This window comes from Lacerta agilis, chromosome 4 (assembly GCF_009819535.1).
Source record: "Lacerta agilis isolate rLacAgi1 chromosome 4, rLacAgi1.pri, whole genome shotgun sequence".
Classification (NCBI taxonomy): Eukaryota; Metazoa; Chordata; class Lepidosauria; order Squamata; family Lacertidae; genus Lacerta; species Lacerta agilis.
This window is the reverse complement of record NC_046315.1, coordinates 33982187-33994484: the sequence shown is the minus strand read 5'-3', so window position 1 is coordinate 33994484 and position 12298 is coordinate 33982187. Positions and strand designations below refer to the sequence as shown.

The 12298-nt window shown below is 39.9% G+C and overlaps 1 protein-coding gene across 5 annotated transcripts in view; it reads right to left on the bottom strand.

Annotated features, from left to right (window-relative positions):
• Positions 1–12298, bottom strand: part of ALCAM (activated leukocyte cell adhesion molecule) — a 120093-nt gene that overhangs the window by 34598 nt on the left and 73197 nt on the right. For all 5 annotated transcript variants that reach the window (XM_033146674.1, XM_033146672.1, XM_033146673.1 and 2 more), the window contains exons 2-5: positions 8542–8642; positions 4684–4903; positions 3749–3813; positions 512–599 (exon numbers count right to left, since the gene is read on the bottom strand). In XM_033146674.1, coding sequence (XP_033002565.1) covers positions 512–599; positions 3749–3813; positions 4684–4903; positions 8542–8642 — 474 coding nt within the window. The remainder of the gene's footprint in view (positions 1–511; positions 600–3748; positions 3814–4683; positions 4904–8541; positions 8643–12298) is intronic.

Sequence of the window (12298 nt, the reverse complement as noted above, 5' to 3'; positions counted from 1 at the left end):
GATTTTCACTAACTTGAACAACTGTTGATTGTTGTTGTTTTTTTTCAGCCTGTCCTAATAACATTTTTAAATATATGATGCGATAGTCACAGATACTCTTAAAAATGAACTGCCACTTTTGGGCAGAGACTGCAGAAAGAAATAAGAAAGTAAGCAGACAGTGTGTACAACCTAATCCTAAATATTTAGGATTAAGGTATAGCTGTTACACATTATTGAGATCAAAAACTTCCAGGTATGACATTATCAAAATAATATTTTGTACATTAATTACATTTAAAAACCCTTACATTTTCTGGGTCGAGTTACTGTGGGGGTGGAAGGAGACACGTGTATATCAAATCACAACATCAAGGTGCAGCCAAAGTACTAAGTACAGCATTTTTGATAAAGATGGATAAATGCAGTCTAATTGTGAATTGTCTAAATGAACTGCTAAAATGATATGAGCTAACACAAATTTGTGAAGGAATGCAAACCAGAAGAATTCACACTCAATTCTAAAACTTACCTTCTTCAGTGGGCTGCAAAACAACTCCATTCTTGAACCACGTAAGGTTTCCCTTTGGATAACCATCTTGAGAGATACATTCCCCAAGCTTAAAAATGCAAAGACATGTTCAAATTATTACAGTTTCATCTTCATTTATAGCTACATTTATAGCCATTGGACCCAACATATCCAAGGAATTAAATTTGTTCTCTGCGTTGTTCCTGTTGCTGTTGTTGTTGTTGTTATATTTCTTACCCATCCAGAATGGGTTACAACAATAAAACATACAATTATAAAAGCAAATAAAACCATTAACCATAAAACACATAAAGGGGATGTAAATATAACTAAACAGTATAAATTCAACAAGAGAATTTGGTGCCTCAAAACAAAATACCTTAATTATCAAAGGCGAGGGTAAAGAGGTCTGTCTTCAGTATACAGCAAAAGCTGTACCACAAAGATTGCTTAGATCCTCCTCTTCCTCCTCCTTCTTCCATGACAAGAAGCTGCTTGTCTATAGAGGGCAACTTACCTGACAACTGGGTTAATATTATAGTACAGTGGTACCTCGGGTTAAGAACTTAATTCGTTCTGGAGGTCCGTTCTTAACCTGAAACTGTTCTTAACCCCAAGCACCACTTTAGCTAATGGGGCCTCCCGCTGCCGCTGTGCCGCCAGAGCACGATTTCTGTTCTTATCCTGAAGCAAAGTTCTTAACCTGAAGCGTTATTTCTGGGTTAGTGGAGTATGTAACCTGAAGCGTATGTAACCTGAAGCATATGTAACCTGAGGTACCACTGTACAGAGGCTCAAACTGGACATATTTCCCCTCCATGTATCTCCCCAAGAGGTCTTATTCTAACTGTAGAAGGATCTATAAGAAGCACCAATCCTCCCCTTCTTCTTTGCTTTACCTGTCTGTTGCTCCACCCACTTCTCCACCCTACCCTACCCCACCCCGATTCCCAGCTCACTTTTAGTATCAGGAAAGTGACTATCAACCAAATGCTGAGAGGTAAGACACAGGAGGTGGACAGATTCACCACTGCTTTCCTGCTGATATAAGAAAGAAGGTCCTGCCCCATGTTGTTGGGCCTAAATCAAAAGTGAGGGGAAATTACTGGGCAGGGGGAAGAATTAACGCAATAAATGGCTTTTACAGTGTTCGCCCTCATTGATGCTCTTAGTGTGGCTGTATCTGGAAAAAGCAGGTATCTGAACAGCATTATTTGAGTCTCTTCAGGACTTGGTATAAGGTGTGCTGAACATCCAAAACAACCTTCCTCAAAAAGCAACTTACATAGTAAGAGATAACAATCAGGGGGGGAACACATTCTTAGCATATGGCAGACTTGTCCAGCCAGTGTCTGATCATTGCTTGGAAAAAAAAAAACTTCTTCTATCTGGATTTTCTTTGGGGAATGTGTTAAGTAGTGTTACGTTAGTAGCCAGTCAGATTTGTATTGTTTGTCTAATCACAAAAACAAACAGGACAACCCAAAAAAGCTGTACATCGGCATTTGCTGAGCTCTCATCTGCTTTTGATCGGTAACGTCTATGGGAAAAATCAGTTACTTCATTGGGTCAACAACTGATGTTTCTTACGCAGCAGCTGTAGCCCAACAATAATGTTAACATTTGAACTGGGACTTGTGTGTTTTCTTTCAGATTCAATATTTACAAAATGGAACAGGTACAACAAGGATGCGCTTTGTTTGTTCACTACATAAATGATGCACTTAAGCAACTTTCTTCCCCACCCTAATAGAAATCAGCAAATGCCAGCACTCCTTTATATAGACATAGTGGCTCTTATTTCATTATCCCAAGCAGGTATGAGAAAAACTACTCTCTTAATTTGGGACTTATTGTAAGGAGGAATTACAGTAACATCAAATGGCTGTGTTTGCAAAGGCAATACTGTAAGGAGCATAAATGAGTCATGCACGGTTGTCCCATTCAACAGCATCACTCATTTAAGCACTGAGGGCCATAGCATATGAAACATCCTATGGCACACCAAGGCAATAAAATTCAATTTGCTCAATTGTTGGGAACTATAGCAACACTTTATTATACTAGGGGTCATTGTCTGCTAGAACCAATGATAAAAGTTTTTGTTACTACAGCCTTATCTTGTTTGTTATATGGTGGTGAATTACTCAAAGGTTGGTGGATGTTTCATATATATACACCGTGTCTTAAGTTAATTATAACATTAATTTTTAATAAAAAGGGTTGCTGCACCTGTTTGCCAACCCCACCAACAACTTGGCAACCCCCCTGCTGCACAGCTGGCCAACCCTTTATAACTCCACACAACTTCTTCCATCTCATCCAGACACAGTTCATCCCAAACCCTAAACATCTCACCCCAATCCTCAATTTAAAGGGGGTGGGGTGGGTGTAGCTTCAGAGAGCAGTTTACAAAATCACCCTCTGAAGTCCCTCCTACCCACCTTTGAACAGCTTGCTTGGGCCACCTGCTACTTGTGCTGCTTACTTGATCAGCTGCCTCCTGTTCTTTTGTCACGCTGGAGCTATTGTGGCCATGTCAACTGCAGCTGACAGCAGCCTTACTGTTTTACTATATAGCAAGGTTAGGGGTATTACATAATTCCCTTTAATAAAGAACAATCAAGTAATAAATCCATAATAGGCCAAATCCTATCCAGTATTTTGTTTCATTTATTTGTCAACCCCTTTTTTTGCTTCAACCATTATGGTTTTATGTATGTTCCTCAGAGGCTTTGGGTTTGGAGATAACAATAAACATTTGTATGGAGCTTGTTGTTGTTGTTCAGCCATTCAGTCATGTCCGACTCTTCGTGACCCCATGGACCAGAGCACGCCAGGCATGCCTATCTTTCACTGCCTCCCACAGTCTGGCCAAACTCATGCTAGTCGCTTCGAGAACACTGTCCAGCCATCTTATAATCTGTCGTCCCCTTCTCCTTGTGCCCTCCATCTTTCCCAACATCAGGGTATTTTCTAGGGAGTCTTCTCTTCTCATGAGGTGGCCAAAGTACTGGAGCCTCAACTTCAGGATTTGTCGTTCCAGTGAGCACTCAGGGATGATTTCTTTAAGGATGGATAAGTTTGATCTTTTTGCAGTCCATGGGACTTGTAGGTTGTATTAATTAGCTCAGGGAAGTTTGTATTGATGATTGTTTACAATGGCCATTTACAACACCGGGGGTGGGGGGGGTGGGTAGACAATTTGAAGGAGTTTAACAAAGAAGGCTCACTTACCATTTTTAGCTGTTCTGTTTCTAAAAATGTTGCTCGACTTACAATTTCAGGTTGTGATGGTTGTTCTGTAATTTAAATAAATAAATATTGAACTATCACATAATAAATTGTTAAGATTTGTGCTATGTTTCCAGACATTTAGTTACGTGCCATCTTCATAATAATAATAATATTAATAATAATAATAATAATAATAATAATAATAATAATAATAAGGTGAACATACAAAAGGAAAATCTAAACATATAAATAAGAAGGATATACAAACATACATACTGTATTTAGATTTAATAACAAAAAGGGAAGGGGAGAGAGAGGAAAGGGTGTAAGCAAAAACAAGTGGTAGACAGAAACACCCGTTGTTCTATAAATGGTTAAACTGTTTCCTGTATTATATAAGAGTGAATCCATAGATGATGAAATCACTCTGTTTTTCAATAAGTAAGTTATTGTTTACCTTCTCTTAGTCTTACAGTACTGGTTAGCTTTGCTACATGTGGCAGTTCCCATATTCTTATAATTCACTCATCCAGATGAAGCACAAATGATTTCTTCCTACCAACTGTAACAAAAACTAGGCTTGCTTCAGACAGGATGGTAGTGTTGTTGTTTTGTTATGTGGAAATAATGTTTTCGGGGAAATGATGCAAAAAACCCTAAACCTAAACTGAGCAACCTGATGCTCGTTATAATCCATCTTGAATATCTCCAGTTATAACAATCTTGGGTAGCTGGACAAGCAAACAACCAAACCAACCAACTAAACAAACAACCAGTAGCTAAAAATTCAGTTATACGAATGCTATAAACAAAATTACAGAACACCTGACCCATCTGTATGGTTTATTGACATCTCATGCCAGGAACGTTCTATGTAAGGGCCACACACCAGTGAACATCCCTGTTTGTAGGTATTAAGATTACTTGGTACTTACTGAACACCTTTACTACTGTAGGTTGTTCAAAGACATCGTCCTCTGTTACAAGCATGCACACAAATCTCTTTTCATCACTGATTCTTGCATTACTAATTGCTAGTGTATAATTTTCAGAGAGATTTAATCTGTCTTTGTATTCCAGGACATCGTCATACTGTACGGTTTTTTTGGTTGCAGATCGGAAGGCAATAAACTCTGAAGCCTTGTTTGCCATTTCCTAGAATAAAAGAGTCAAAGTCTATTAGTGTATTCTTATCTATCTAGTACCCTCTCTAAAATCACACAAAAGAAATTATGAACTGATTAAATCATACTGAATTTGTAAGGGCACTGCACCAACCATTCATTCAAAAGCAATACAATTGCAGATTCCCACGAGAGGTGGTGGATGTTCCTTGCAGGTTTTTAATAATAGCACCTTGAAAAATGGGGTATCCTCAGCTAACTTGGCCCACTCACTGCTCACCTCCACATTACTTATGAACATTATTTAACATTATTTAAAGCGTCAGTCCCAATACAAATCCTTGGTGGACCCCACTACCATTGTGAAAACTGTCCACTTATTTCTACTCTCTGGTTCTGGTTCTTTAGTCGATTCTTAAGAGGAACCCTCCTCTCATACCATGACTGCTAAGTTTACTCAGGAGTCTTCAGTGAGGGAGTTTATCTAGGGTTGCCATGCGCCCAGAATTTCCCGGACATAGCCAGTATTCAGCCCTTGTAAACAGCGTCCGAGCAAAAATCCGGGTGTATGGCAGCCCATGTCGGTAGTGTAGTTTTTGAGATTCTGCAAAAAGAACAACAAAAACACAACCCCCCCCCCCCCCAACAACTCAAAGCTCAACAACTTTTGTGTCCAGATTTTCACTGTTTTGAAATATGGCAACCCTAGTTTATTAAACTGTTTGAGAGTGCACAATGTATAATGGATTATCTTGATCCACATGCTTATTTGACAAATCCCAAAGAACTCCAGAAGCTTAGTTAGATAGGATTTACTTTGTAGAAGCCATGCTGGTTCATTAACAAAACCTGTTATTCTGTATGGTTGGTAATTTTATCTTCAATAATGCTGTCACCAGTTTTTTCTGGAAAAATGTTAAGATAAAGCGGGTTCTCCTTCATGGAGAGCACATGTTGCGGTGGGGGCAGCCAGGACATACCCCTGTTGCTGGGCGGGTTAGTTTGGATGGTCATAAGCTCATTGGGCACCTCTTGGTCGTTGGGGAGAATTTGATGCTGCAATTATGATTGACAGGCCAAGGGGCTATTATTCCCAGAGCACAGCATTGAGCTTCCTCTTTTCGCTACGCGCATCGGATCACCTACCCACCCTCCCTATATTTAGATTTATTCGCTTGACCTTGCTAAGCCTGTCATGGGGTCGTCTGCTTTGGGGCAGGGGCCTGGTAGGAATTTTACCATTTGGCTGATTGGCTGGTGCCATTTGGTTTTTGCCTGTTGTTGTTCAGTCATTCAGTCGTATCCAACTCTTCGTGACCCCCATGGACCAGAGCACGCCAGGCACCCCTATCCTCCACTGCCTCCCACAGTTTGGCCAAACTCATGCCAGTTGCTTCGAGAACACTGTCCAACCACCTCATCCTCTGTCGTCCCCTTCTCCTTGTGCCCTCCATCTTTCCCAACATTAGGGTCTTTTCCAGGGAGTCTTCTCTTATCATGAGGTGGCCAAAGTATTCCTTCTCTCCTTCATGGATCACTGCCTTGTTGTGGTGAAGGGGCTTGAATAACTCAGGGAAGCTATGAGCTATGCCATGCAGGGCCACCCAAGATGGACAGGTCATAGCGGAGAGTTTAGACTAAATGTGATCCACCTGGAAAAGGAACTGGCAATCCACCCCAGTATCCCTGCCAAGAAAACTCCATGGACAAAGATAACAGGTTTTTGCCTACTACGTAGTAAATCGTCACAACTTGTAAGGTTGCGGTTAGGCACTGGTTAATTTTGGTTGGTGGAGGGGGTATGGTTGGCTGTGCCGGCACTTCCAATGATGCTACTGCAAGGGTATTCCATTAAAGGAATCCAGGGGCTCGCCGTGCTATTGTCCGAACCCCTGGCAAGGGGCTAGGTCCAAGCAAGAGTCCCTGGGAGCATTTGGGGAAAGGTGAGAGCCTAGTGCCCAGCTCTATTCTCTCCCCAAAATGTTTTCCCTTACTGACTTTTGCAGGCTTGCGGGTGTCAGTTCTGTTCCTACCTCAAAGTGGGAACAGATAGTCGCTAGCCAATGCCTAAGCAACCACTCACATGCTGTAATCAATAAAGTTGTGGCCACAATTATGCAAAAAACCAAAACTAAAATTTTGTGTGGACTGTGTCTTTAATTGGGGGTTTCCTGGGGGTCGTCGACACGCAACCAGCCTGCAATTTCCATATCTCCCTGGGTCCCTTTTTCAAAATTGGTACAACTTTGACTTCCAAACCTGAGAATTGGAAAGTGACCGGTCTTAGGAACATATTATTGGTAGAAGATCACAATTTCACATTTCAGTTTTCTTGGATGGGTGCCATCTTGTTTCCTGCTTGGCAGGGGGTTGGACTGGATGGCCCTTGTGGTCTCTTCCAACTCTATGATTCTATGATTCTATGTACCAGTGATTTATCCCATTTATTTTATCTTAAAGGCCCATAACTCTCTTGTCACCATTATTTATTAGAAGAAAGACTGAGAGATATATATACTAAGGTAGTCCAATGAGAAGTGACCATGTTCAGTAGGCACTGAATGGTGAATAACTGCTGAGGGTGTAGGGGAGAAAAACCAGAGGTATAATGAAATTGAATGGCTGGAAACCTGAACAGAGAGCATACCACACTCTGACATTTGGTCACAAGTCTACTTTGATCTAATCTCCATGCACCAAGTGCCTGGTCCTTCGGTAGCTACAATGGTACCCCCCACAATCAAGAGATATCAAAAGGCTTGGCAAAACTTAAGTTTGCTGTGTACCCAAAACAATTAGGAAAAAAAACCCTTGGTGGGGAGGGAGGGAGAGAGAGAGATCAAAAATGGTGTGGTCAGTGGCTATGGAGTCCTGACTGACTTTGAGGTGATAGAGTAGGGAAGTGAAAGGTGTTTCCTTGAAGGAACACTGAACAGGAGCACTCCACATGGCAACATTTTGTTGCAAGCCCTACTTGTTGGACTCTATTTATCAGAGCCTAGTCTTCTTTTGGTTACTTTGCTGTGTACTGTATTAAGAAAACAACTGCACTGACACTTTGGTTTGATACTAACTTCAGCTTGACGTTTTGCTTTCCTAAAACCTCTGCGTACTGCACTGGGCTCATTCACATCAATGCACGTACACACTCCTCTACGCCTATTTTTGCAGAGACCATCAAGGAAATTCATTCTGTGACCTTGAGCATGATATACATCACAATTGTAGGTTTTGTTAACATCAGGGAGAACAGCTTGTTTATCCTACAGTACTCTCAGGGAACCTTGACAATTGTATCATCACTCTGCTGTGCCTTTATTAGGTCCCCTTTGTAAACCCCATGCACTTTCAGATGGAAAATGAAACACATTCATTGATTCTGTTGACTCAACTCACATTACTGTAGTGAGCATAAAATGCAGCAGTGTGTGCAACATTCTGAACATAATAAATAGATGCTGATAACTTTTTCACTACAACGGATCACTTTCTATAACAAGCACATTACACATTTCAAAATTACTCAGTGCATATTGATGTCTCTTATCTCCCTAAGTGTGACAAGTCCTTAACATGCATCAGCTCAAATATACTTATTCTCACCACCAGTCTCACAAGCTTGTCCCCACATTGCAGTAACAGAAGTAACTGGATATAAGCTATACTTACATATTTCCATTTTCCAAACCTAAGATCATTAGGAACTTCTAAATGGCAAGGCAAAATAATGGCATCTCCATATACTGTGTTTACTGTGTACAATCCAAGTCCTATTAAAAAGGAAGAGAAAGGAATATTTAATGCACTGTATTTTATATTTATGGATTCCAGTTAATAGTTTGTCTACGGCTAAAAACAACAACTTTTGTCTTCAAAATCTAGTAAATTTATTATTTAAGTTACTAGGAAAATGTAAACTAAACATCCATTTCTTTTATTTGTACAACATACTGCACTTGGTGGAAGATTTCTTCATGGACATTTTAAAACAGTGAGATTAAAGTTGGCTAGATCCCTGGGGCAGTAGCTGCTTTAGGAGAACAATGAGGGACAACAGCCTCTACATTTTGTAAAGTAGAAGAACCAGTTCAATTTAGCAAACCCATTTTCACTTATCTTGAAGACAAAATTGGCACAGCAGAGAGGAGATTCATTTATAGGTCCTCTCCAGAGTAACTAACATACCTTCGGCTCGATTCAGAGTGCATTACAATTAATTGAACTCCGTGAAGTGTACTGAATTATATTATGAGGCTATTTCTTTGTCAATGGAAGAACTGACTTATTTAAAATACAGTGGTATAGAATTCATACATTACAGAAAGGTTGAAAGAGAAACAACAATAAGTTCCCTCTGACCCAGTCACAGGAGAAAACATAGGCAAATGCTAGGGTCCTGGGGTCTCAGGAGTCCTCACTGCTACCAAGACTCAACCCCCACCCTCTGTTTTTTTTTGGGGGGGGGGGCTTGTGCCAATTTGTTTCAGCATTTTTGGGTGGGTGGGTCAATTATCACTTTCTGCTTCTCCCCTTTCCACACCCACTATGTCCTTCATGCTTTCATTCATTTTGTGGGTAGTGCTTGTAACTATTTCCAGTGTGCTTCTGAACAAAGGAGTGTAGGTTTATTTTTCTTTCTGTCATTTAGCTATCGTTTTGAGCCCTTTAATATGTGCCAATTCAGAAACAGGCACAAGCAAGTCAAGTTAAAAATTGTCTACGCCAGTTATTGCACAGCAAACCAAGTGTCTGCTGAAAAATTTGCTTTCATTTAATCTCCGGCTCTGCTCATAACTATTTCTAGCTCACTCCTGAAGGAGGAGTGCAGCCTTATGTTTCGATCCCTCAGCTTTGCACAGAAAACTGCACAAGTGTGTGCTGAAAATGCAGAATGATTATGTGCTTTTGTGAGGATTTTTAAAAATAATAATAATAATAATAATAATAATAATAAAACCCCAAGGTGCGCACACAGTTTTCTGCACACATGTCCCTTGGCACTTAATCAGCGTAACAGAATCAACCATTTGGAAGGCAGGAACAAACACAAAAAGAGACACCTACTGACATGAATGGGAAACCAACGTTGCTTCTCATATACAAATTCAAATACATTTGGGTGTGAACTACTTCAGTCTAATTCAAATGGTTGGGGGAATTGTATCAACAGCTAAATAATGCTCATTTGTGGACAAGCCCTCACTGGGCAGGTAGACAAAGGATGGACTATCCCATTCATACTCTACAGTCCATTTTGTTTACATGACAATCATGGAAGAAGAAAAATCTTACATAACCAGCAGGGAAATGTATTGGCAGCAGAGGACACTGAGTGATTTATTAGTCCTTCAACAAACAGCCTACTTGGTAGAAAACAAATAATAATAATATTTTTATTTTATTTTATTTTATTTATGAACTCTCTATGAAGCATCGTGAAGCAATTTCACAACACAATAAAACTTATAAAATCATATTTCACAACAATTTCAAATCCAATATGGATAGCAACTGGGAAAGAAATATCTACCTAGAAGGCTGGTTGAAAGAGGAAAGTCTCCAGCAAATGCCAAAATGACGAAGAGGCTAGTATTTCCATGGTGGCCATGAAGCAGAGGGCTTCATTATTCATCAGCTAGCATGGAAACATGGTTGACTAGTCTCTTAGATAGCTAATAAGAACTTTTGCAGGCTAGTAATTTTGTGGGCATAAGTAGAAGACACACTGTGCCAATTTACCAGAGGCATTCCTATTTTCTACTACTAGTCCCTGACAAAACACTGCCTCTGTTGGGCAACTTGGGGACATTAAGACATGCTAGTTTTCCTATCTGTCTGTTATCCTCCAACCCAGGCTGTAAATACTGCTGAATGGAGATCTATTCTATAATAAGCATGTTCAGATCTATTGAGATGTAAGTCGTCTGTTAAGCATTCTTAAATTCTGAATAATGCAGACCCCTAGGGGGTCACAAATCAACACTGTTGTGTATTGAATTTGCAGGCACAGCACAGTAGCAGAGCAGCCAGGAATTAGTTAAGGGAGGTAGTGATTGTTTTTAATTAGTTTCACCTGGGTTAGGTAGGCTAGCCCAAGTGCCTATATATAGCAGCAGAGCTGGGTTTTTTGGTGTGTCTTTTACTTGCTTGCTGCCATGAATAAACATGTCACCATACTACCACTGGCTGGACTCACTATATAACAAACACATAAATGTTCATTTTGCTAACACAGAAGCTGCAGGAACCAGCTCAGGAAGGCTATTCCAGCATAAATGACCACATACATACAGCAGACAAATAATGGGTTGACTCTGTGCAATAGGGGGAAATAAGTATGAAAACAAGAGTGTTGCATATATTTAATAATGACCCTGTTTTCATCTATGTACAGAGATGCAAAGAAAACCATAAACTGTGTTGCACTCTAATTGCCATCATAGACTTGAATTTTGTTAGCATTTGTTTAACATAAGGCAAATGATTGGCAATTTTCTCCAGCATGTGAGCAGTCATGCATCCAGCCAAAATATTTTTTGTCATATTCTAAATTAAAATTTGTAAATCTCACCTAGAGCTAAAGTTGAAAACAGTTGTTTTCTAATTTAAAGGATGCAGTACTAAGTCCACTAGATGGCGCTAAAGAAATGCAAAAATTGTAAGTTACATAAAGGATCCATATAATATTTATAGATTAATGATCATTTATCTTTTTAAAAAATCCCCCCAAAAAGCCTCACAGAGGAGAAAAACCATTCCCTAACATCAATAAAATTGTATTGCGAGGGTACAGGAAGAAGAATGGCATTTCAATTTGGCACTTCAAATCCTGAAATTCTGATACAGTGCCAAGAAGAAGAAGAAACACTGTTTAGAGCCATTTCTCTCTTGAATAGCATCACAGCAAAGTCCTGATCTTTTTTTTTTTTTAAAAAAGAAAACAACACCACATAATTTTTAGAATTTTCACTGGGATGAACTCAGGTTGGAGACTGAATATTTTTGCAGCTGATTTGCTCTCCTGCTAATGTACATTAAATCCCATCGGGGGGGGGGGGGGGAATGTCCCCATGGGACTTTCACTGTTGATCTTTTTGCTTTGCTTTCTAACAATACATTTTAACCCCTCCAAGTTGCTACGGTAACAAGTGAACACTACCAGTCTACACAGACCTTCAGGAATGTGAATGAAACCACTTTGGGGGGAGGATGTGTAGACTGACAACAGTCAGGACACGACAAGTGAACATTCACACACACACACACACACACACACACATACACACATCCCTTCTGATTTTTTTTAATAAGCACTTCAAACACAGCAAGCTTAACAGCGAAGCCAAATGTTTGAAAGTCTAATGTACCCAACTGTATCTAGGTGACAAAACTGAACACAATCCATGTAGCACTTTAAAGGCTAGCA